At 40.5% G+C, this 26757-nt stretch overlaps 1 protein-coding gene across 1 annotated transcript; it reads left to right on the top strand.

Moving 5' to 3' along the window:
• The first annotated feature begins 3038 nt into the window (after positions 1-3038).
• Positions 3039-25984, top strand: LOC131982902 (sphingosine kinase 1-like). The gene is made up of 5 exons (XM_059347495.1): positions 3039-3671; positions 14971-15120; positions 20437-20531; positions 21539-21654; positions 23205-25984. The coding sequence occupies exons 1-5, from the start codon at positions 3245-3247 to the stop codon at positions 24112-24114; spliced, it is 1698 nt and encodes a 565-aa protein (XP_059203478.1). The 5' UTR covers positions 3039-3244; the 3' UTR covers positions 24115-25984.
• Positions 25985-26757: the final 773 nt, after the last annotated feature.

The following is a 26757-nucleotide window of genomic DNA, read 5'->3' on the forward strand; positions in this document are numbered from 1 at the left end:
TATACTATATTTCTGATAACAGAAAGAAACGAACTATTCCACAAATTAACTTTACTTCTTTAGCTATAATTTAACAACAACTCTGTATAATTGTAAAAACTGTAATTATAACAATACGACAGATATACACCAAAAATGGCAACTTAATGTGAGAAGAATAACATTAACCCTATAAAGCCAAGTGTATCATATTTGATACACAAGTTTTTGAGACCTATACATCAGTGTGATATTTTTTTCCTGAAAAACCTGTTGTTTGAGCAACAAATTGCACAAAAATACAAGATATAGCAAAAATGTATATGCAGGTTCCACGAATGGATCAGTCATTGCTGCGTGAAAACTTCATATCAGCAGATGTATGATGTTGTGTTATATGGAAAAACATATTTTGCATGTTTGAGGAAAATGTTAAAAGAAAGTAAAGCCTTAAAAGGTTAAAATGTTGGGTTTTATATGTTTTTGTTAGTTCAAGAAAAACAAACTGTGAGCAACAAATTGCACAAAAAGAACTGATGTATCAAATATGATACAAATTAGAATCATATATCCCTATTGTTTTTGGATTTTTTTTTTAAATTACCTGTCAGCAGGTTCAAGAAACACTCCAGTTTAAAAAAAGAAGAATTTTCTGGCAATTATTTAGTGGTTTAGGCTTCATAGGGTTAACAGTAGCCTACAGTCACACTACTGTACCTTTTATTGTATCTTCTTAGAAAGATAGTAGAATAGTGAAAAACATTTTGATTGTGTGTTTGCTTGGCTCCGTATTCAACAAACTATACTGCCCTATAAAGCCTCACTGCAGTAACTACATTTTTGGACGAAATTGAGTTATAACTATAAATGAACTCCTTGATGTCGGTTTTATCTTGTGACAAAGTTTTTAGATTTCAATTTATTTTATTACAGATAAATTATTGTATAAAGATTACAGTTACTACAAACTCAAAACCACATCAGACAGCAGTAATTGCACTAACCACGTTCTGCTTTGAATATATATATATATATATATATATATATATAATGAATTTAAACATAAAACCAAAGCAGACCTCAAAATTCCTATTTAACTTTATTTGATAGGAATTTTATTATATTGTAAAAAAAAAAGTGAGATAAAATTATATTAAGACTAAAATATAACATTACTTTATAATATGATGTCGAAAATACACAAATCTTTAAAAAGAGTTGTTAAACACTTTTAAATATACTTCACTACATATGCTACACAACAAAATCAATTTGAGAATGTTTATTGACTGGAAACAAAATATAAAAGCTGAAAGAAGAAGACAACATTGTTGTTACTGAACTCTGTTTGTGCATTAGTAATAGAACCTTTTACATCAATGCAAAACCAGAGTGCAGTAACTTCATTTTTTGGGGATATGCTAATTGGGATCACATTCAACAAATTACTTGAAAATCTCTTCCGGAGGGCATTTAGGGGGTACACACTGTCAGTGTAGCTAAATATTTAATAGGTTAATTATATGATGGAATTTTAGATAGAGATTGGCAAAGCCTAGACAGAGTTTTACAAGTATTCACCCAGGGTCTCTTTCTACCACATCTTTTATGTTTATGGGTGAAGGTGAAAAGCTCGAGAGGAAGCTAGTAAATAGATGTTGAGCTAAGATTGTTTTGATCATGGATGTTGTTTCATGCCCATAATGTAGCCTATTGTAAAGATATCCAAAACTAGATGTTCATCATAGTTTGGAGTTTATAAATATTGTCTGCCATGTAACTTACACAGACAAGAAGTAGGGAGGTGGTGGTATTTTACAGAAATGTACTGTATTATTTCACAGGGTTTTCTTGATGTTTCTACATTAATTGTAAATGTTATTAAAATAAGTAAGTTACTTTTATTACAAAATTACTAAAATTTAATTTGAAGGATTATTATTGTTATTCAATTGCTTATTGGTCTTGAATATAAAATTACAGCAAGGTCTATGTAAAAAAACCAACAACAAATAAAACAAATACACATCGTATTGCTATATGTGAAATTAAGGCAACTTTATATTTTTTATGGCAAAACATTAAATTGAAAGTTCAAATAGCCCTAAATGTAAAAACAAATCGTTAAAAAAACAAAAAACAACAAAAAGTCTGGCAGCAAAACTTACCAAACACTTAGTGTCATAATAAAGTAAAAAAAGTAAGTTATTCTAAAGATTAATATATATATATATATATATATATATATATATATCCAATCCAATCCAATCCACTTTATTTGTATAGCACATTTAAACAACACAAACGTCTCCAAAGTGCTGTACATAAAATCAAAAATACCAATCCATATACCAATCAGCAATAAATAATAAGTGTATAAATATAAAATGATGCCATAAATAAGACAATACAATCAAACAGATAAACATAGTAAAATAAAATAAAAGACGCAGTTAAAAGTAGTAAAATAAATAAAAGAAATATATGTAAAATGTATATATACATTATATATATATTTACTGTATATTATTTGTATTTTCAAATAAATTATCTGTAAAATAACTATAGTTGCCAAACTACTGTTTGGCAACTTTTGCTGCCAGACTGTTTATTGTTTTTCTTTTTTTTCTTCTTTCTTTTTTTGTAGTTCAATTTGTAATTGATTTAATTGCACGGGCCTATTTGATCAACTGTTGTCTTGTAAATAGTGCTAACCCTTTTTTATTTTCTCTTAGGTTATCTCTTAGGCTGATATACTGTATGTTTTATGTGGTAATTATGTTTGATGTTTGTTTGTGTCTTGTTTAGTTTTGATGTGTTAAGGTTCTTGTTTATTATTGTGGTTTTATTTATTTATTTATTAGGGTTGGTTTCGTGATTTTGTTGTTGTGCTTTTTTGTTTTGTTTTTGTTTTTCTCTCTGTGTTTGTTCATTGGTGATTTGTGTTGTGTTTTGTCTAAATTAATAAAAAAATGTTTTAAAAAATAGTGCTAAGCAGAGACTTGAAGGTGTCAAACTTGTCAGATCCAGTTGTCAGATGTTGTTTCCTGTAGGAGTGATGGAGCCAGGACCGTCAGCTGAGCGCTCCTCCTGCTCCATCCATCACTGCCATTCCGCTTTCAGTCACTAGGGAGAGACTCCGAACTGGGGAAGCTGCTGTTATCACCCTCAAAGAGTCCCACAGCAGGCTGACAGGAGCAGAGTCTGCACCGCACCGCCATCCGCACACCGGCCTGCGGGACGCGTCGCTCTCTCTCCGTCCGGGATGGAGAAAGACGCCTCTGAACCGGACCCATCCCGCCAGCGGAACGGGGTCGTGGGCGTGCTGTACGGGGAGTTCACCGACACGCTCAACGACGGGGTCCGGTACTCGGTGAGCTTGACGGAGAGCTCCCTGACCATCCAGAGGATCTCCTCGTCACCCGGCCGGACTAAGGTGGTTTTTAACTTGACCGACTGTGTGGGCTGCCGGGCGCACAGAGGGCCGGACAGCGCGGACGTCGGCGCCTACTTTACAGCCTATTTCTACCCGTTCAAGAGGCGCTGGATGAGCGCCGGAGTGGCCCGGCAGAGAGTGGAGCAGTGCTTTCGGGTCGCGCTGGTCCAGGACCCGCTCGCAAACCTCCAGGAGGCTGAGAGGTGGGCTTGTGCCATCAGAGACGCCTCGGTGCTGCAGGCGCCCCGGAGAGACGGTGAGGAGCCCACGGTTTGAAGATTGTGTAACTTTATCTTGCAAATAACTACATGCATATATGTTACAATAGGGGGAAAAAAACTATGAAATATTATTTTGATGTGGAGATCATAAGCTCACTGGTGCATGGAGATCCTGATGATCTTCACTTTTCTTTTTATATGGCAAAAGTCTTTGCAGGAATTGAAATTAGGCAAAAGCCCCACATGAAATCTAAACTATTCATCATATATGTTACAATAGGGGGGAAGAAACTATGAAATATTATTTTGATGTGGAGATCATAAGCTCAGTGGTGCATGGAGATCCTGATGATCCTCACTTTTCTTTTCATATGGCAAAAGTCTTTGCAGGAATTGAAATTAGGCTAAGTAGACTCAAAAAGCCCCACATGAAATCTAAACTATTCATCATATATGTTACAATAGGGGGAAAAAAAACTATGAAATATTATTTTGATGTGGAGATCATAAGCTCAGTGGTGCATGGAGATCCTGATGATCTTCACTTTTCTTTTTATATGGCAAAAGTCTTTGCAGGAATTGAAATTAGGCTAAGTAGACTCAAAAAGCCCCACATGAAATCTAAACTAATCATCATATATGTTACAATAGGGGGAAAAAAAACTATGAAATATTATTTTGATGTGGAGATCATAAGCTCAGTGGTGCATGGAGATCCTGATGATCTTCACTTTTCTTTTTATATGGCAAAAGTCTTTGCAGGAATTGAAATTAGGCTAAGTAGACTCAAAAAGCCCCACATGAAATCTAAACTATTCATCATATATGTTACAATAGGGGGAAAAAAACTATGAAATATTATTTTGATGTGGAAATCATAAGTTCAGTGGTGCATGGAGATCCTGATGATCTTCACTTTTCTTGTAAATGGCAAAAGTCTTTGCAGGAATTGAAATTAGGCTAAGTTGACTCAAAAAGCCCCACATGAAATCTAAAATATTCATCATATATGTTACAATAGGGGAAAAAACTATGAAATATTATTTTGATGTGGAGATCATAAGCTCAGTAGTGCATGGAGATCCTGATGATCTTCACTTTTCTTTTTATATGGCAAAAGTCTTTGCAGGAATTGAAATTAGGCTAAGTAGACTCAAAAAGCCCCACATGAAATCTAAACTATTCATCATATATGTTACAATAGGGGGAAAAAAACTATGAAATATTATTTTGATGTGGAAATCATAAGTTCAGTGGTGCATGGAGATCCTGATGATCTTCACTTTTCTTGTAAATGGCAAAAGTCTTTGCAGGAATTGAAATTAGGCTAAGTTGACTCAAAAAGCCCCACATGAAATCTAAAATATTCATCATATATGTTACAATAGGGGAAAAAAACTATGAAATATTATTTTGATGTGGAGATCATGAGCTCAGTGGTGCATGGAGATCCTGATGATCTTCACTTTTCTTTTTATATGGCAAAAGTCTTTGCAGGAATTGAAATTAGGCTAAGTAGACTCAAAAAGCCCCACATGAAATCTAAACTATTCATCATGCCAGAAACAGGTTTGGCAGGGACGATGCACACATTCCACCTGCTCTCAGTAACCTGCTCTACCTGCAGTGAAAGGTGATCCACCTGCCAGCAGCAATTACAGATGCCTCATTCATCCAAAGAGCCCATGCTCTTGTGCTATGAACACACACACATATACACACACACACACACAACTGATCACTTAAGTAGTTAGATTTCCTATGATCCTCTGTCAGCAGAGAGTGTGTATCTGCTGCTCAGGCTTCATTATTCCCGCTCACTAAATTCCCACTGAGAGTTTATTGTTGACGGGTGGAGAAATCACATCAAAACAAAGGCTGTTTTTCTTTCCAACCCGCTTTCTTTTGCAGCATCTAATTAGGTCTCGTCATGTCTCGCTCTGTTTAAAATGCAGACTGTCCTCAGGTTCCTTTGTCTTCCAATCTCATTAGCTGCTCTGCGCTCCATCTCTGTATACAATGAGACAGTCATTAACATGAATACTATATGAGAAGTGTTTATGCAGCTAATTACCCCTATCACTCATTTGGGAGGAAGTGGTGATACTTTCTGATGATGAGACAAAGCTGTTTTTGGGTCCCAGTATGGTTTATCATCGGGGAACAAATTCAGCATGTCAGGTCAGGTAATATCCTTTTCCTCATATAGACATATTTAAAATATAAAGCAGGCATGCTCTTCTGGGCAGCGGATATTTGACTTGACAGTGACTAATTTGGAATGCTGGAGATCAGTGGCGGTTCTACACAGGGGCCTCCAGGGGCCACTGCCCCTGTGAAGAAGCCTTTGGCCCCTGCTGTGGCCCCTGTGTCAAATTAATAATAAAATGATCAATTTATAATGATGAACGACGGAACAATTCTTACCTATTTTTTGTTCAAACGATATCTCATTGTGCATAAAAGGAACCCAGAATGTGTACATTGTATAATAGTTTAATTGTGCAATAAAAGCTTGTGTATATATGTATATATATTAAAAAAAAGATCATTCTCACTATACTGCACTTTCAAAATAAAAATAAAAGTAATTGTGCACAAAAATGAGAAATTTAATTGTTGTGCAAAAATAATTCTTGTTGGTAAGTCTCATTGTTTCAAGCAGTGTATTTGCATCTTCCAAATACACTTAAATGAGATTTTTAAATGAGCTAAAATAAAGGGGTAACACTTTACAATAACCAACTAAGTAATGTTTATAGATGGTTTATAGACCAATTATTAACCATTTACATCAAATGCTATACATATTTAACCTTTAAATGTTTTAAAACAATTTCTTAAAGTTCTATGAATCATTTCAAAATCATTAATATACTTAATATGGTGTTAAAATGTTAAAATGAGTGCAACTAAAACTACTGATAAACTATTAATTATAATTTAATTGTTTGTTAATGGTAAAGTAACTATAAACTTACATTAATATACCATCTTTTTGTCATTTATGGATGATGTAGTCATTTTACATTAATAAATTATGTCTGTATCCATTCTAATTGGTCTATACACGGTTTATAAATGACGATTAAACATTAATAAACTATCTGTTTACCATTTATAAATGATGGTCATTGTAAAGTGTTACCAATAAAGGTTTTGAATGCCTAAATATAATCTTTTGATTCGTTTTTTAATGTGCCCCTCTGATTAAACACTGGCCCCTGCTTGGCCCCCACAGTAAAATTAGTCTAGAACCGCCACTGCTGGAGATGGAAGCAAGTGTTACAGCGGGATAAGGAATACGCCTCCAGGTGTACACTGCAAGCAGGTAAATAAAGAGAAAGAGAGAGTGGGGAGCTTCACGTCTCTGTGGTCTGCAGCCAGCAGGAGTTTGGGTTTCAGCTCTTTATGCCAGGCAGGAAAGCAGATGGTAACCTGAGAGATACCCAGGCGCCCCCTCCTCCCCCTGTCACTGTCCTCTCACTGGACTCATCAAAGAGCTCCAGCTTGGGAGGTTTTTCCAAATCACACATACTAATGAACCAGCTCAGACATCTAACAGTTTCCCTAACATGCATGGTCTCTCATCCCAGATTTTTTTTTTGCCTCTTTTGAACATAGCGTCTCAGCGATGATGCGATCATATCATTAATTTATAAGGTTGTTTTAGCGTTCCAGATCCAGGCCAGCCAATAATACAGTATTTAACAGAATATGATATGTGATTTAAATGAGTAATGTGGCAATAGAGGCGGCAGAATCGCTGTGTTACTGCCTTGTCAGAGAGGCTGTGTGAAGGTCAATGTGATTCACTAATCCCTTATTTACCTCCTGAGTTAATTGCGTGTCATCTCATCTGGTATTGCAGATGGAAAGGTTGGATTAAAAGTGCAATTGCGGCGCAAGATTGGTATTTAGTCAGAGTGACGCACTTTCAGTGAGAGTGGATAAACCTGGAATCGAACACGTGATGGTGTAGTTTACAGTGAGGTTGTAACTCAACTCATTTACTTCAGTAGTTTGGGTGATGGCACCAATACTCACAGGGTTTTTACTCTCACTGCAGGTTCATTGGAATGAATGAGCCGTAAATAATGAAGTGCATGCGCTATGATACAGTCCTGCACACGCTAATGGTCTGCTAAAGTATTTCCTCTGCTTAGAGGATCCACAGGGACATTGCATGCAAAGGAATGAGATGATGATTACTGGCTTTGACTTTTCGTTTCTACTGGCTGTATCCTTTTCTGCTTTCCAAGCAGCTGGTAGGAGGCCAGTTACAGATTTAACATGTATTCAAATGAGCAAGACACACAGTACAGGGATTATAGTTGTCTTTTTGTAGTCATTTTGTGCCTCTTTGCAGTTGCTTTTTGCCTCTTTGTGGTCACTTTGAGTCTTTTTGTAGTAATATAGTGTCTCTCTTTGCTTGTTTTCCCCATTTTCATAGTCTCTTTTTGGTCTCCTAGTGTCTCTGTGCAGCTATTTTGTGTCTCTTTTTGGTCTTTACTCTTTGTCTGTGATTGTTTTGCCAGTTTTTGGAGTCCTTTTGTATTTCTTTGTAGTCGTTTTGTGTCTCTTTGTGGTTGTTTTTCCAGTTTTCATAGTCCTTATGAGTCTCTTTGTGGTCTTTGCAGCTGTTTTGTGTGTCTTTGTAGTCATTTTCACATTTCTTTGTTCTATTTGTAGTAATTTCGAGTCACTTTGTAATTGTTTTTTTTTTGTAGTTACTCTTTGTGATTTGTGATTGTAGTCGTTTTGCATCCCTTTGTAGTTGTTCTGTGTCTCTTTGTGGTCATTTTGAGTCTCTTTGTGGTCATTTTGTGTGTATTTGTGATTGTTTTGCTGTGGGCCTGTGCCCAGTAGGCCCGATCCATCCATGGTCTGACCCTGGTGCCCCCTTAAAAAAATCGCAAATTCCACTTCTCTTTCGCAACTGTTGAAGCATGGAAAAGAAAAGGAAGGCAGGCAGGAGAGAGCTGTGGTCTGTTCAGCTCCCACAAAATCGACTGTTTTCCAGCAGCCGCGGGGTCAGGTGTGTGTCTGTCAGTGTGTGATCTCTCCTCCCTGGAGGCTCTGCTGAAGACGTTATGGCCTTCCTCAGTGAAGGAGACAAGAGCTAAAAATGCGTCACCAGACGACCTCTCACCCCGACCAGCATCTCGGTCCCTGCGGAGCCTTCGTCTGCTGCTCCGTGACACACGGCTGATGGCCTGTCAACGCCTCCCTCCCAGCCTGGAGATGCCTCAGTGGGCAGTTGTGTTTGTAGCCTTTAGACCTCCTCCTCTCCTCTCCAGCAAACACGCACCCAACCTCGGAATGCAGCTTGTTTGCGGACACGTCACACTGCAAGAAAGCCAACTTGTATTTTGTGGCCTAAAACAGTGATTTAAGTTGGTAAAACTTGGAAATATAAATTATTGACATTTAGGGCGATAATGTAAGTTAGCACAACAAAGGAAGCCAGTTGTCTGCTCAAAGTTCAAACAAGAGTTGTTGTTACTTATATCTTTAAGTTGGGGTTCACAACAAGGGACAATAGTTCTGCTAACTCTTATTTCTTTGTTTTGAAATGCGGGAAAGCGGTGAAATTCGGTCATTAACGAAAGCTAGCGGCTAACTGATGCTAGCGGCGAACTGATGCTAGCTGCTAACTGATGCTAGCGGCGCTGCTTGTTACAGCTACAAGAGTAGCCATTAGCGTATCAATGCTAACTCAAAATTGTGGTCGCAATATTAGCTGACAAGTTATTACAATGTAAATTATAAGTTAGTGCAACTTACAGTTGAGTTGACAAAAAAAATCAGAATTCAGAGTTGAGCAAACTCAAAAACAAAACTTAAAATATTTAGTTTAATTATCCTACTTAAAATTTTATCGAAGTTTGTTGCTTTGAAATTTGGAGTTCACCCAACTTTTCTTTTTTTGCAGTGCAGTCCGGTCCTGGTATAGTGCTACTCCCAAACAAGACGGCTTCCACTGAATAGCCCACATATTTGTTTCTGCTCCAACAGTTTTCCTGAACGCTGTCATGCTTTAACAAATCCCACCTGTGCTGAAGTATGCCATACTGAAATAGTCTTTATTTCGTGTTTTTTAGCCATCAGCATCGTGATACACTTGTGGCAACGAGATGCCAACTGAGCTCTGTCAGCTCAGCATCTGTCACTTCCAGTCTGCCTGTCGCCTGCCTGCCCGTGTGTGTGTGTGTTTACCCACTTGTAACTGTGAAATACACACACTGCAGTTGAAAGTTTGCTTGCCGGTGTGATGGGCAGGATGTGCCTGCAGGTATCTCACTTCACATCACACACAGATTTCACATCCAGCCTCATATTCGGCATCTATTTTCCTGTCACATACTCATACAGGCACAGCCCAGGAGGAATGTCTGGGGAAAAGCTATATTTGGAGACAGAAATTGGGGGCAGCAGATTGAAAAATAATGGACACTGAATCATGAATTATAAGTGTAGTATTGAGCTGCCCTAATATTGAGAGTCTTTTTGGTTGTAAAGACTTCAAATCATTTAAACCAGTGGATTGGGATTTCTTAAAACTAGTCTGATTATGACCAGTTCAGTTCTCAGATAAAAATGACTCAATGATTCACTAGAAAAATGCCAAAGATTAGAGGAACATTTGAGATATGTTTATATGTTTTATCTTGTGTCTGGGAACCTCCCATTTAAAGTGTAACCTTTGACAATGCAAGAGGAAACATTTGCTCTTTGACATCCAGTTTATAATCTGCATCTCAAGTACCAGGTTGTGATCATGAATAATCCCAGTTAGATTTTTTTTTATCTTTATATTTTATATTTTGATAGAAAAAAGATTGCAAATAAACTTAGTACGTAATCTTCAAACTATTTTATCAAACGGCATACTTGAAGTTAGAGACATATTCATGACTTTTAGTCGGACGATTTATAGTCAGCAGTGGTGGGAAAAGTTTTCAGATCCCTGACTTAAGTAAAAGTCCTAATTCCACACTGTGAAATGACTCCACTACAAGTAAAGTCTTGCATTCAAAATTTACTTTAGAAAAAGTACTAAAGTATCAGCATCAAAATCTACTTAAAGTATTAAAAGTAAAAATACTCGTTGTGCAGAACGGACCCACGCAGATTGTTTTATATATTACAAATATATTATTAGATTATTATTATTATTATTATTGATGCACTTATGTAAGCAGCATTTTAATGTCACCAAGGTCTCTTATTCAAGTATAATGCAAGTACCCTCAAAATTGTACTTAAGTATATGTACCTAGTTACATTCCACCACTGATAGTTGGATTATTTTTTTGTTTTAGATAATAAACTGGCAACTAATTGGACTTAATCAGTGTTTCATAATCAACTGTCCCCTCACAGATAAATTAATCAGAACATTTCCATGAAATGTACCAAATGCAACCTCATTCAAAACACACTCATCCTGATTTTTAGGTGTCACAATATATTGTGATTATGTGTCTTAATTTTTAGTTCTCACAAAATGTTCACCTTTTAAGTTATTTACATTAACAGATTAAATAAGTGATTTTAGAGCAGCCCTTCAGAATAAAATGGCATGGGTCTGAAGGTGTTGAACAACCATTTTTTTCTTCATTCATTATTCTGTTTGAATCGCTGAAATGATCAGAGATGTGAGCTGTGATTTAGAGAGCTACTGAAGGTGCTGGATAAGACTTAAAAAAAAACATTTCTTCACCTTCATCTTTCGCTTTCGGCATCATGAATTACAGTGTCAAAGTTTCTAGAGGAAGATGCTGAAATGTATTTGTTCAGGTTTGACCTTTTCAATGTGGGTTTATTAAGCTATTCAACTCAGCACACTTGAGTGAAAAACCTGATTCTAAAGCTCTTTCACCATCAAACGCCAGTTTCTACTACGTTCTGGAAGTGCAGAGAGGAGCTTTTGTGTTAGAAAGCCTCATTGTGCTCTGATACAGAACAATGGTAACCCTGTGTGGGTGAATGGAGGCACAGTTTGGCATGTGCATGTGTGTTTTCGCACTCCCTCTTCACTCTTCCTGGTGGGTTTACACCTCTTTTTCTGAGATATTTTTGTACCTCCGCTGGGTCCTGTCATCGCGGGCCAAATGAGGTCACACTACTGGAAATTGAGGCTCCGACAGCTCCGACAGATGTTAGTGAGTCACAGCAAGGCATCTTACTGGCATCTTAAAGTATCTCCTGATTCATTTACATGATAAGCAAGGGGTGGTGGAATTAAAACACCCGTTGCATTAGGAGCTTCTGGTAATTGTGTCTGTCTAAAACCAAAGTCAGCATCACCTGCAGCCAAATAACTGTGGTGGAAATTGATATTGATAAGTTTCTGACCTCCACACCCCCCAGAAATGGCCTGTACTTTTTGTCCTCTATGAATCATCTGATATGGTCTCTGGTGAGTCTGTGTCTGCTTTAAAAGTCAAGGGCATCAGCTGAAAAAAGTAAGCCTCTCCCCGAATTCACTTTAATAGCTACAAACCCTTTTTATTGGCAGCCAGTATCACAATTAAGCTGCTAAACCTGATCCTCACATAAATATAGATTGAAAGAGAACAGGAACTTTATGAGGCGGAACAAGTAACTCCTTATTCATTAAGGCAAAAGTAATGTAATACTTATCAATGCAATGGGGTAATTTGATCTTCAATACATTACTCAGCTGAGCTACAGCCTCACCTGACATTTATTTAATATTAGCCTACATCTTTCTCGCCACGCATTTCCCTTAAAGCAATAGTTAAACATTTTGGGAAATACACTGAGGCTATTCTTGCTGAGAGGGGGGCGTGTCTATGTTCCCCTCTTTGTATGAGACCGGGGAACATAGGACCCTTTTCCCTGCTTTTCCCAAAAAGGGTCCTATGTTCCCCGGTTCGATACTTTTTCCACCATTACTGCCAAATTCCATGGCAAATTGGCCTATGGAGGCCTACGGGCTATTTGACGTGCATATGTAAATAGGCGGAAAGATTAGGTCAGGGGTGGCAAACCTGCAGGTCTCTAGCTAACCCTAACCCTAACCCTAACCCCGCAACAGTGGGGAACATAGGACCCTTTTTCAGAAAAAGGGTCCTATGCTCCCCAGTCCCGGGGAACATAGGGATGACCCAGCTGAGAGTTATTAGCTACAGCTAGCAGATGGTTATCTTAGCTTAGCATAAAGAGAGGAAATGAGGGAAACAGCTAGCCTTGCTCTGCCCAAAGCTAACAACATAAAGCTCACTTTAACATGTAATACCACGTTTGCTGTTGTATGGGGGTAAGGGCAGGACTATTTCCTGGCTGGGACCCTTTACTTCCTGGAGTCTCCACTGTTTGCCTCACAGCTGCTTCTAGATTACACAAAGGGGATATGACATGCTAATTATTGAGTTTTAGAGGTGCTGCTAGTTTTCCCGTTTCCAGTCTTTATGCTAACCTTAGCTAACTGGCTGCTGGCTGTAGCTAGCTAATCTTTAGGTTATGAAATGTTTCAGTTTTAAAATGTTACTTTTGCACCTAGTGTCCACCTTTTTAGAACACCACTGACTCCGTTTTGGTTTGAAATTCTGGGGTCACAGAAACAGAAACTTTTACATACAATGAGGCAAGCCCTCTTCTTGATTAGATCTTCACTGTCAGTCAGTCTTATCAGTTAGCTTGGCCTACATACCTTTTGTTATTGTCCTTTTCCATTATCACTGCATCCTCCATTACCGCTCTAATATGTTACAGTTTTGCAATGACTCCCATTCTATGTTTCCATTGTCTTTACCACCTTACTTTGTGTTACGGTTCTTATCTCTAATCTCTGGTCTGACTTTTCAACATTGCTGTCTCACTCCTTGGTATTTTCTGTTTTTTCAGTCGCAGAGTAATGTTAATCTGCTTCCTGTTTACACCATGTGCTAAACGTACATGAATAGTCATGTGATATGCATTTTCAGGCGTGGTAATATGGACAGAAAGATGGAAAGATTATTTCTGACTGGACACTTGTGTGTACAGAGACATTTTCGCTTTTCTTCACCAATTCTCTGCAAGAACGCAACTATTTCCCAAAATATCAAACTACTCCTTTAGCAGACACCAAGGGAATGACTCCCCTCGACTTTTATTCTCTCATAATATCTTTACATCTTTTGACATAAGCAACAGGAGGACTTCCTCACAGGGATTAATAAAATGTCACAGAATTGCTATTAATAATCCTGACTGCGCAGCACCTGTAAGCCCTCTCCTTGAACAAAGTAGCACGTTAACATTAAACATCGTCTATCTGAATGCTGTCATACCCTCTGACTTGACTGTTTCATGCTCTTTATTCTCCCTCAGAGACGAGCCTGTCCTTATATATTCTTTTAAATATTTGATCATGCATAAGAAGACCTCCTCTTCATCTCACGTCTTCGCCCAATCCTGTCCTCCTCCGCTGCCGAAACACAGATTCATGCTTTTATAACCTCCAGACTGGACTATTGCAACAGCATTCTCTACGGCCTCCCCTCCACCAACCTTCAAAAACTACAATATGTCCAAAATTCAGCTGCCCGTTTGCTCACCCACTCCCGCTCCAGAGACCACATCACGCCCATCCTTCAGCACCTTCACTGGCTCCCTATCCAGCACAGAATCCACTTTAAGATCCTGCTCATCACCTACAAAGCCCTAAATAACCTTGCTCCCCCATACCTCACAGATGGATGGTAAATGGTAAATGGATCTGCACTTATATAGCGCTTTTCTAGTCGCTTTGCGACCACTCAAAGCGCTTTACACTACAGCTCATTCACCCTTTCACACACACATTCATACTGGTGGCAGAGGCTACCCTAAACGAACCACCAACCCTTCGGTTGGGGGCCAACCAATTCTCCCAACTGAGCCACAGCCGCCCCTGCGGATCTGCTCCAACGTCACTCCCCCACCCGCAACCTCAGATCTTCAGACGCCAACCTACTGACCCCCATCACCAGGACCAAGCACCGCACCATTGGCGACAGAGCCTTCTCCACTGCTGCCCCAACCCTCTGGATCTCCCTCCCTACTCACATCCGCAATTCCGACTCCCTCCACGCCTTCAAAAACCAACTCAAAACCCACCTTTTCAAAATAGCTTACAATACCTGAACTCATAATCTCTCATCTCTGTTTAGTTGTTTTCTTCTGTATTTTGTGTTTGTGTGTGTCTAATTTCCTGTCATGTTAAGCGACTTTGAGTACCTTTAAAAGCACTATATAAATTTAATGTATTATTATTATTATTATTATTATTATCATCTCTATAGTCACTTTTTCTCACATCCACCTCTCTGTGTGTCTCAGGTGTGGCGTATATGGAGGTGCGTCGGCCCTGCAGAGTCATGATTCTGGTGAACCCTCACAGCGGCCGGGGCCAGGCTCTCCAGCTCTTCACCGGCCACGTACAGGGCATGCTCACTGAGGCCGCCGTCCCCTACACACTCGTCATCACAGGTCAGTAGAGTTCATAGAGTTCACTCTCCTCACTGTCAGAGGTGGGCAGAGTAGCCAAAAAATGTACTCAAGTAAAAGCACTGTTACTTAAGATTATAATTACTCAAGTAAAAGTAAAAGTACTCATAAAAATAATTACTCAAGTAAGAGTAAAAAAGTATGCAGTGAAAAGACTACTCAAGTACTCAAGAGTACAAGTACTCATATTAAACCCTATGGATTAAGAATGGGATGTCACTTTAGTTCATATGTGAGTCAAGGCAGGTGACGGGCCGTTAAAAAGTGCGCGTTCACTGTTGCTATGGCTACGACCAACATGACAACACTTGTCATCTGACCCAAGTAGCTGCATTTGATTGGCAAGATCATTTTCTAATGTTTTTTATTGGTTGAAAGCTGAAGACGTAGAAATAGATCTCGCATGTAATTAAAAAAAAAAGATTTAAAAAAAAAAAAAGTAACTACCATCACGTAGCCAAATAGAACGGCGTAAAAGCACTGTTCCTTCTTCAAATATATACTCAAGTAAAAGTAAAAGTATGGTTAAAAAAAACTACTCCTAAAATTACAATTTATCCAAAAAGTTACTCAAGTATTTGTAACGGAGTAAATGTAGCGCGTTACTACCCACCTCTGCTCACGGTCACCCTGACACTGGGATGGAAACATTATGAGACAATGGGCCCCTGGGCAAAGACATGCAAAAGGCCCCACCAGCTCTTCTAGGTGCAAAACAAACAGACTTTATAGTTATTCCACTTCTTTTTGTGTGGCTTTGTGTCTCTTTGTAGTCACTACACATCTCTCTGTGTTTGCTTATGATAATTTTCTGTCTCTTTGTAGTTGTTTGTATCACTTTGTAAGTGTTTGCCCCTTGTTGTAGTCATTTAATATCTCTTTGTCTCATTTATTGCAATTTCTTTCTCTTTGTAGTCATTATTTGTCTCTAAGTGGTTGTTTTGCCCCTTTTCATAGTTGTTATGAGTCTGTTTGTGTGTTTTTTGCAGCTGTTTTGCATCTCTTTTTGTGGTCATTTTGAGCTTCCTGCTGCTACCAGACTTACTCTCAAATTTGTATTAGCCTGCGACCTTTCAGTTAATTTTTGATTTTGAGGTGCGTTATTGACGAGCGCAGTCTAAAAGGCCTCTAAATAGACCTATGACCAATTAGAGCAACCAATCAAAACATTTTAGGTAAGAAATATGCAATATAGTAACAGAATCTTGATTCATATTTAATTAGCGCTGCTTAGTTTGGCAGTGTGACTGAGGTTTATGGGTTACCAGACGCATCTGCCAGAGCAAATCAAACACAAGCTCGGCAGAGTTGACTGGTTACCAGGCGAGGTTGGCACGGTCGCTCATGAAGTTGGAATAAAATATTTTTTTTACGTCTTTCCATGAAATGATTGTGACATTGTGATTTATTCTTGACAGATAAAGTGTATATCTTCTCAAAATTTTATCAATCAAACTCCTCCAAAACATATCACAATGAAAATTAAACCACAATTAACAGAAGATTGTGTCTGAAAACAAAATTATTCCAACGTCATGGCCAACCTTGTACCTTTGAGTGACATTTTGTAGGAGAAGATGAGGGCCCCCAACACTTTTCACACATTCAGTAATCTATCCATGCTGACATAAATTGAGTTGAAGGGATTAAACCTTCAACCCCAGCATGGGACAATTACGCTAAAAGCTCACATACACACACACACACACACACACACACACACACACACACACACAATCACACTGAACTTTCCGTAACCAGCATACAAACAAACTTTAAGTTTCAGCAGCAGTCCCACTCTGCAGTTATGATGCATTATTTGTGTGATCACAAATTCACAAGGCACATCTGCAGGCACTGGGGCACTGATACACATTCAATTCTGGTTTCAGTCGCCCCAGCTGCTCCACATTCTGTATGAGTTGCTGGTGGCTTTTTGTGACCTTAAACAGTGCCATGTGTTGGTTACTGTCATCAGAGGCTCTGAACTTCAAGTGACCTCTCTCTGAATACCACGGAGATGCTGGAAAACAGGGTAAGGCTTTAATGCCAAAGGAAAGAAAAAATCATGCACAGTGCATCATTTAGCCTTTCACTCTCATCCACCCTGCACTCCAACCTCAGCCCTGTTCGGCAGGATTTGACAGGTAAGAATTAGCAGTCTCTTCCAGCTCCAGCTTGGCAGTGCATCAGCTGAATATCTGATGTATCTCAAAGTGAGATCGAATATGACAGCAAAGACAGAAGAAAAGCAGATAGAAACTGTGTTTGTTTATTTGAGAAAGAGTGCTGATGCGCATGCAGGCTCTTTGTAGCGTCTCCTGGGACTTAAAGGAAGGTCAGCAGCTGGATGGTGATGAAAAAAGACAGAGTAATTACTGACGTCGACCCAGGCCGAGCAGAATGGGTATGGGAGGGTACGGGTTGCTGAGGGCCTTCAGTGGTCGGATATGGTAGCCAGTCAGAAGCGACCACGAGTGGATTAACTGACACAACCCATTTACCCAGCACGCATTTCCTTGATGAATGTATCACACAGCCTTTGCCCGAGGAAGGACACGTACCAGTGGAAGCGCCTCTTGTGTCAGCATGTACCTTTTACATACTGTATGAAGCATCCAGTGTACCGAGCTTTATCTTTACCCTGGTTAACCTCAGAAGAAGGCGGCAGAGTGTGACATGAGGAGGAAAATGCTGCATTTAAAGGGATAGTTTGGATCTTTTCAAGTGGGGTTGTATGAGGTACTTATCCATATTCAGTGTATTACCTACAGGAGATGGAGGTCTGCACACCACCAGTTTAGAGAAGCAAAATGCAATATGGAAGCTAAGCAATGTACTGCTGTGGACGGGGTAGTAGGAAGCGGTTTGTAGCCATCTAAAAAAAGGTCCACCTGAAATATCATTATCAGTTTACACTATATTTAGAATATTATCATTGCTTTACCTTGCTGTCAGCCTCTTTCTTGGCCTCCATTTTTCTCAGAAGTTTCCCCTCTCTCTCTTCTGGCCGTTCAGTCTCCCTCTGCAGAAGTTCTTCTTCTGTATAATCAGGTTCTTAAAGGTATCCTCTTGTCTCCATGCTGAATGACATTTCGTTGATGCTGTCAGAATGACATTTTATGTATCTATTGTCTGTTCCGTAAACTGCGGAAAGTCTGACCCAAACAGCTCATCTGTGATGAAATCAAGCAGCAACCTCTGGTCCTGGAAAGTGAAAACAGTGTGGATGTGCCTTAAGTCTGCATTCTTCCGGCAGGGTCGCAAATCTAACTGGTTGCAAAAAGAAGTCTGAAGTGTGAATTCACAATAGGATTGCAAGGCTTTTGCGACTGTTAAACATGTGCAAAACAAAACACATATTTTTCAAAGCACCACAAAGGGTAATTTGCACCCGTAACTATACTGCCAAGCAAATTGCGTCTTTGTACTCCGGTTATGTTTGCACATATTCAAATAAGGTAATAATATGATTTTGCACATATGCATTATGTGCAAAATCAGACCCTTTCTATGCAAATGAGCCTCATTGCAGAAAAGTCCAATTCACAAACATCAGCGCTAATAATAATAATAATTCATACTCTGCCACTTCGATAATTACAATCATGTGTAAACAGGAGGCAAATTCTGCTCAGCTTCAAAACTTCATGGGCGTGTTTAGGTCATAATATCATTAGCGTTATATCTTTAGTGAGTAGGTCCTCATGACAGGGGATAGCGATGGGAAGTGATGCACAATTCATGTGCGGCTGCAATCCATTCTTTGTGAATTCCTCCCAGATTGTTTAAAAGTCTATGAGAAAGTGACCCTACTTCTCACTTATGGTCTCAATTGCTAGTTTTCTTAGCATTAGTTGTCTTCTTCAGTACATCATGGTGTTAATCTTGTAAATGATGGTCCCATTTTAAGGCTGTTTGACTGCAAGGTAAAGTGGTTTGAACATTCTAGTTTATGCTTAAATACCCCTTTTCGACCAAAGCAGTTCCAGGGCCGCTTTGGAGCAGGTGCCTAATTTTGAAAAAGTTTTGTTTGCCAAAGAAGGAAAACTGGAAAACTGGTCCCAGATCGGCACTAAATCTTTACTGGACTGGTCTTGTACCACAAACCACTTACGTCAGGGGCTTGATTATAATGACCAACAAGTCCAACTTACACTTACACCACATTATATTTGAAAACTATCCCTTTAAACTGAAACAACAGGATTCCATGTGTATATTTATGTATTGCCTGAACAGAGTGTAATTAATAGCCATAACTTGCGCAGCTCAAAGAAGACTCAAGAGTGCACGTAACAATTGGATTACATGAAAACCACAAGCCGGCCCCATCATCAGGTTGATGTGTGTGTTTGTGTTAGGCTTTGACCCCTTGAATAAGGAAGTGGCTGTGAAGTAAAGCATCAGCTCGAGCCCCGGCAGGTTTAAAGTGCTGAGTCAGCTGTACAGTGCAGTTACTCCCTAACTGCCTCTGTCTGTCAGCCCGGCACTGCATCACCGCCTACAGCTTTCCCAGCACACGGCAAACAAACAGCAGGAGCACGCGGGGGGGGGGGGGGGGGGGGGGGGGGGGAGTAGGGCCCAGGAGAGAGTTGGGAGGGGGGGACAGCTAGAGGTTGAGCAAAGTGAAAGGGAAGTAGAGGGCAGTTGTTATTATTTCAGTTCTGTCCTCGATCAATACTTTCGCTGGAGCAGAAAAATATTTCCTTCATGATGGCAGTGCATCGATACTGGCTAACTTCTTTGCTGTCTGGCTTCCTCTCTCTCTCCCTCATCTAAACACACACACACAAACACACGCGAGCACTCTGGGGAGTCTCGGCTGGTAGGACTGTAGACTTTAATGCTGGCGGGATGAGCCCACAGAGAGCCCCTGCAGTGGGACCCACTCAAGGACGCTGCCAATAAAACTAGGCTGAACAAATAGCTGAGTCCTCCGCCGGCACATTAACCAACACATGCACACATGCTGAGCACATGCATCCACTGAATGCACACAAACACACACACACACACACACACATGCAGATATTTGTCAGTCACAGATGTTTGCAGGGCGACTAAGCTGCCTTGGAGCTGTTGAGTGGCCACTGGATGGGCTAATGTGATATGTTTGGCCTGATAAGGGGAAATTGAATCTCTTTTCTGCCTAATCTCCCTGATCCTGCCCCAGAGGCTGGCGATGAAGGCAGCGAGTCTCTTTCTCTGCCCTTGCAGTTGTTTTTATTTTGTCAGTTTGTCCTACATATTTTCAGTTTTGTCTTTTTCTCTCTCCTCAAATTGTCTTTGCTTCAGAGCACCAGAACCACGCACGGGAGCTGGTGAGGAAGGCGGATCTGTCGCAATGTGACGCTCTGGTTATCATGTCTGGAGATGGGCTGCTGTTTGAGGTGCTTTGACTCTGAATAAGACTATTGTGATATAAATACATATGTTAAAATAACAAATCTTCAACCTTGAGATGGGGTAATAATCAAATGTGGATATTTATCATCTTTCAATGGAATCGTATCGTGATAAAATTTAATATTGCGGTATCATGAAACACAATTCCACTTCCTACACATTATTCTCCATTATTATTATTTGAGTTAGTATGTAATTATTATCAGTTTAAAGGTCCACTTGGTGCTGAAATATTGGTTTAAATAAATTGTGAGTAGTGTTTTCAACACTAGTGTGCAAGATATTCTTTATTCATTCGTTCAGCTTTATGGGAATGCCCCAACGTGGATAAATCAAACTATTATCTTAATCTGATTACTGTTTGCATTTAAACATAGTCAGTATATAGCTGTAAATATTTTTCCCTCTATAATTTATCTTAAAAAGGTTAATTTTTACATGCGTTTTTAATTAAATGAGATAGCACTCATTCTTTGTCAAGTATTCATACAGGGGTTTAAAAAAGAAGCTTAACAAATACACAGGCATATCATGATACATATCATATTTTACATAAAAAGCAAATACATACAGTACAAGAATGTGGATTGTATTTTACCGTATTTCTTTGTTCTCTTTGGTAATTTTAAATCAGTGCCAGATGAAAATCGTATGAACCGTCTCACCCCTGTTTCTATCTATTCTTAGCACAGGCCTGTAAAAGTCTAATTTGTATTATTATTATTCCTTATTTTTGTTCTGTGGATGCTTTCTCTGTTTTTATTTTTTTTCCAATGATGACAGACAATATTTAAAACCTAGGTCATTGTGTAGGTGCTTTTTCCTGCTTAGTGCTCTGCTCTAGGTTCCCTTGCTGCACCACACTTGACTCAGAGCAGGTGGAGCTGTCAAAGAAACACATTTTATTGAAACTTTTGCTCACACACAGACACTACTTTCTATTTAGGACTGTGATCTGATTCTGTTTCTGTATTTGTTCTTGTTCATTCAGGTGATAAATGGTCTGATGGACCGAGAGGACTGGCAAGAGGCCATCCAGACCCCTCTGGGTATTCTACCAGGTGGCTCAGGCAACGCCCTGGCCGCCTCTGTCCACCACTACTCACAGTGAGTCAGTCCATTAATGAGTCATTTAAATGCATGGACCAACAGTACAGAAGAAGAACCTTCCTCAGCCTAAAAAAGAACGATTTATCTCCTTTCGGTGTAATTATGCCAAAGGCTGACTGGGCACATCATTCCTCAGGAGGGTGGAGAGACAAACTGGAACTGCTCTGCTGTGCGACAGAGGTCATTTCAGGCGGCTGATAACTCCCAAAGGAATGATGTAATGGCTTTTGAAACTCGCACATTATGAGTGATTATAGTCCGGAGTGCAGAAGTGGAAGCAGTCGCCCAAGCACGTCCAGGGTGTCATCTCCATCTGCTGGTTGGCTGTAGGCACAACATCAAAGAAAAAATATATTTTCTACCTCCAGGTGTTTACTTGTGCTCTCCTGCAAGGTGTGGACCCATAGACTGTTTATAGATTGAGACATGACAGCGCCCCAAAAGTAAAGCCAATATAACCTCTTGCCCCCTGGTGGCCAGCTGTGCTGTAGGTCATAAATTCAGCCCCCTGGGATGGAAAAGTACATGTGAAATACATTTTTCCTAAAGATGGTTCTTGCCTTTTTTTTTTTACTGCACTGATGTATTCATTATTCTCATAACTTTGCTTTTAATTAGTCATTTGATTCTATAAAAGTGTGTGTGATTTGATTGACAGCTGACTCACGATTAGTCAAGCTGGTGTATGGGCGGCACCTTGATACCAAAGCTCCAGTGCCCAATCACTACTTTGCAGACTCTGGCTCCAAATGATGTCACCAGTGCAAGATGGCAGTGCCCATTTTCCAGAACATTTTGGCATCAGTTTTGTATATTGGGAGGGAGTGGCGACGCAGCGTCCATCTTTATGAAGGATGACAACCAGTTGTCCAGCTTGTTACATTAACATGTTTCTTTGGCGCCACTCTTAGGAAGTGTGACCACATTGTTCAGTGTCGATTTATTACAGTAAAATAAATAATGAATCAGTGATTGTGTAATGGTAGGACAGACATTTTAAATGGAATGAGAATATTTGTTTGGCTTAATTTTTTTGCGTTTTTTCCCAGGTATATAAATGCCTGTGGCCATGATTTTTAGAATACTTGAGACATGTTTCCATGGTAAATGGTAAATGGACCTGCACTTATATAGCGCTTTTCTAGTCGCTTTGCCACCACTCAAAACACTACAGACTGCGCTCACTCACCCTTTCACACACACATTCATACTGGTGGCAGAGGCTACCCTAAATGGTGCCACCTGCCACCATTGGGAATTCATTCACACACCGATGAACGCAGCATCGGGAGCAATTTGGGGTTCAGTATCTTGCTCAAGAATACTTCAATATGTAGGCTGCGACGGTCAGGGATCAAACCACCAACCCTTCGGTTGGGGGGCAACCGACTTTACCAACTGAGCCACAGCCGCCCCATGTGCCCCTCATATCCCCAGTAGTTGTTTCCTACACCAAATCATTACCACAGCAACAGTAAAGAATAATATGTGATGTTGTGCCATGGTCTGATTATTTCTAACTCTTAATGTATGTGACCATCTCTCAGGTCGCCTCCAGCCTGGAACGAGGAGCTTTTATTGAGCTGTGGCTTCATGCTATGCAAAGGTCTGGTTGGCTCCATGGACCTGGTGTCGATCCACTTGGCCTCCCGGCAGCGCCTCTTCTCCTTCCTCTCCCTGACATGGGGCTTCGTAGCTGACGTCGACATCGAGAGCGAGAAGTACCGCCATGTTGGAGCAATCCGCTTCCTGATGGGCACTCTGGTGCGTTTGGCCTCCCTCAGAGTCTACCAGGGCAGGTTGGCGTATCTGCCTGTTAAGGAGGCGCCAAAACTTCCAAAAGGGAGCATCAAGACTAAACACCCTCCCTCCACACCGCAGCACCCCTCGCTCTGCTCCTCCCTTCCCTGCCGCCTCATCCCCAACACCTCCCCGAACCAGAACTCTCGCCACAATCACATCAGCACAAATTCCAACCACAACACAATCACCAACTCCTCCAACAACACCATCACCACCAAGAGACCTGAGACCCAAAGTGACGGCAAGACCAGAGCACCGGAGGACTCTCTGCTTCCTGGCCTGGACCAGCCAGTCCCAGAGAGCTGGACAGTAGTCAAGGAGGAGGACTTTGTCTTGGTGCTGGCTATTTACCAGTCCCACCTGGCTGAGGACCTGTGGACAGCCCCTGGCGCCATGGCAGACGACGGGGTGATTCATCTCTTCTACGTGACAGCAGGAATCTCCCGTCCGGCCCTCCTGCGCCTTTTCCTCGCCATGGAGAAGGGCGGCCACTTGGCGTGCGGCTGCCCCCACCTGGTGTACGAGAAGGTGAAGGCCCTGCGGCTGGAGCCCGTATCGCCACAAGGCATGATCACTGTGGACGGGGAGATGGTGGAGTACGGGCCTGTTCAAGCGCAAATCCACCCCGGACTGGCCAGACTCATTTGTGGATGAACTTGGATTATCTTAATCTTTTTCTGGCTCTAGAGCTTTTTCTAGTTTGGCCTTTTATCCTCTGTGTCGATTTCTTTCTATATGCTGTTTTCAGAAGTGCCAAAGACGTTTTATCAGCCTCTGGAAATTCCTCTATTTTTCTACAGAAACAACTTGTCCTATTTTTATGGACCCCCACCGCCGTCCCTTCTTTCTCTCAATGTTTGATTCAGGGTCAAAGCCATGGATGGTTGTTATGCTGCTGGCTGGTCCCAGCTTAGAGAAATGCATAGAGATTTTGTGTGTGTGAGTGTGTGTGTGCATAACCTTAGACAGATATTTATGTCTGTTTGTGTGCAGTTGTGTGAATGTGTGCATGAGGAGCTTTGGCACATAGCGGTGCAGTGGCTGAGGAGTGCATTGTGCACTCTGCTGTCGGACCTCATAAGCATGACACACGTGAAGAGAAGCACATTTTTCCCGTCCTGAGAGGCTTGTGGAGAAACCACGCCTCTTGTCCCACTGTACTACCCCAGGCCGACAATCTCCCTCCTGGGCAGCCGCTGTGACAGCGCCGCCTCCCCCCCCCTCAGCCTGGTAAAGAGGAGCTTTCTTACCGAGGAGATATAAATCCCACAGGGATTTGATGTTGAAAAATCTTTAATCTTTGCGTAGCTTATATAAACTCAAATAATAATACCAGAAACAGTCACAATAAGCAGTGAAATCAACCTGCCTTTCTCCTTTCTGTTTGTGGAAACTTCCTCCAGCTGTTTGTACATGAAGTGAAACCTGGCCAGCTGAGGTTACACCACTGTCCGCTCTCTTACCCTTTTTCATCTGCAACCATCATCAAACTGTAGAAAACGCCTCCACTCACACATAAACACACTTTCTTTTCCCCATCCCCCCGCCTCCTATGCACAGCTCCTCACATACACTCATACACACACATTCCCTTGCATCTCTGCAGCACTTAGCGAGGGGGAGGGGCATGGTCTGCTACTGTGCATATGATCCCCTCTCCTCTTTCCATCTCAAGATTGTACTCTCCCTCCCTCCTTTTGGTTAATGAGCCATCAGCACCTAATGTGTCCTTAATACGAAGCTTTACATCTGCAAAGGCGTGCGAAATAGAGTTTTTTAATCACACGGAAGCTTTTAAGTGAGTTTCAGCGCTTAACACTTATCAGACTGGTGGAAGCTCACTGAAGTGGAGAGAGCAGGGTTTTCACACCGGGTCGGTCAGCGTTGCATATTGAGAGGCATGCGATCAATGTGAGCTGGAGGGAGTCAAGTGCTCTGCTCCGCTGTGTGGCCTTTTCGCTGGTTGCCAGTGCTGCGGTGATGAGCATTAGTGCACCGGAGCAGAGGAGAGTGCATATGTTAGCATTATCATCAGCCACCCCCCCACACACACACACATTCTCTCTCACACACACCAGTTTATTTCAGGTCATGATGACCCACAGGTATGTAGCAGCTGCATATCATCACTTAGAGAATGAGCTATCTTTCATGACCTTAAAAACAAAAATCATATTCTTCAATTATTAGAAAAAAATAAAGAAACAGGAAGTCAACAGGGTAAAGGAGACATTACTGTATGAATGCTGATGCATCTGCTAACAACAAAATCACCTCTCATGATAAAAGTGAAAAGCTGACAGGCTAATGGTGTTGAAAGAACTGCTGATTATAAGCTTTTGGGTTTTGATGAGTACATCACTGTCATTCTGAGCTCAATACAGTCAATGCAGTGAGCTGATAGCGCACATTATTTTCCTGCTGGAGCTTGTGAACAAGGAAAGTGTTTGGCTTCCGCTGGAAGAAGTGTAAATATGAAAAATTCTTCACAAAATGCAAAGCAAAGGGAGGTTATTTTAGGGACTGTATGAAAATTATAATGGTTTCGAGCAGGTTGAACATTAGGTTATATAGGTTATACTCTGTGTTGAGCGATTAAGGAAAAAAATAGCTGAACTTTCTTTTTAGGCAAAATTTAGGGTTGGGCGATATTGCCAAAAAGTAAAATCTTGATTTTTTATTTTTATAAGCCTTACTCCAATTGATCAACATGTCTTAATGCCTTAACATAACGGTCACCGTTTTAAACATATAATCGCAATTTGGTTAGTTTTTGGAAACAAAACTACATGGTTTGGCAAAGATAGTTTGGCGTTATAAAGTATAATAAAGTAGAATCTGCACACTGACCACTCACACTCACTAAAATAAACTGTTTAGCATACATTTAATGAACAGTTATACTACACATATCATGAATTACACTTTTTCCACATTGTGCAGAAGCAAAATTTCTAATTAATTGAATAAATTCGATATATTTATAAATCACCCAGCCCTACATCACAGCGTGCACAGACCCTGAAACACCCTTTTGACCCTGAAAATAATTTTTGTACAGTCCCTCAATGAACCCTAACATACTTGAACATTGTTGACCTCTTCCATCCTCCATCTTTACTGCAGTGCCGACGTTTTTTTGCCTATGACTTGATTTTACATTCTGAGACATTTACATATACTGTGTGATAGTCATAACTGCAACTTGTGTCCAACATACTGTACCATTACTGTATCCTCAGCCAAGTTATCCAGGTGTTTTAAATGCATTATCATGTTCTGCAGGCTGCACTCATG

This window comes from Centropristis striata, chromosome 13 (assembly GCF_030273125.1).
Source record: "Centropristis striata isolate RG_2023a ecotype Rhode Island chromosome 13, C.striata_1.0, whole genome shotgun sequence".
NCBI lineage: Eukaryota > Metazoa > Chordata > Actinopteri > Perciformes > Serranidae > Centropristis > Centropristis striata.

Bases quoted from the DNA above. Each gene is read 5' to 3' on its own strand.
- LOC131982902 (XM_059347495.1), top strand. From the start codon at position 3,245: ATGGAGAAAGACGCCTCTGAACCGGACCCATCCCGCCAGCGGAACGGG. The intron at 15,121-20,436 runs GTCAGTAGAGTT...TCTTTGCTTCAG, and splicing joins CTACACACTCGTCATCACAG to AGCACCAGAACCACGCACGG. The intron at 21,655-23,204 runs GTGAGTCAGTCC...ACCATCTCTCAG, and splicing joins TCTGTCCACCACTACTCACA to GTCGCCTCCAGCCTGGAACG.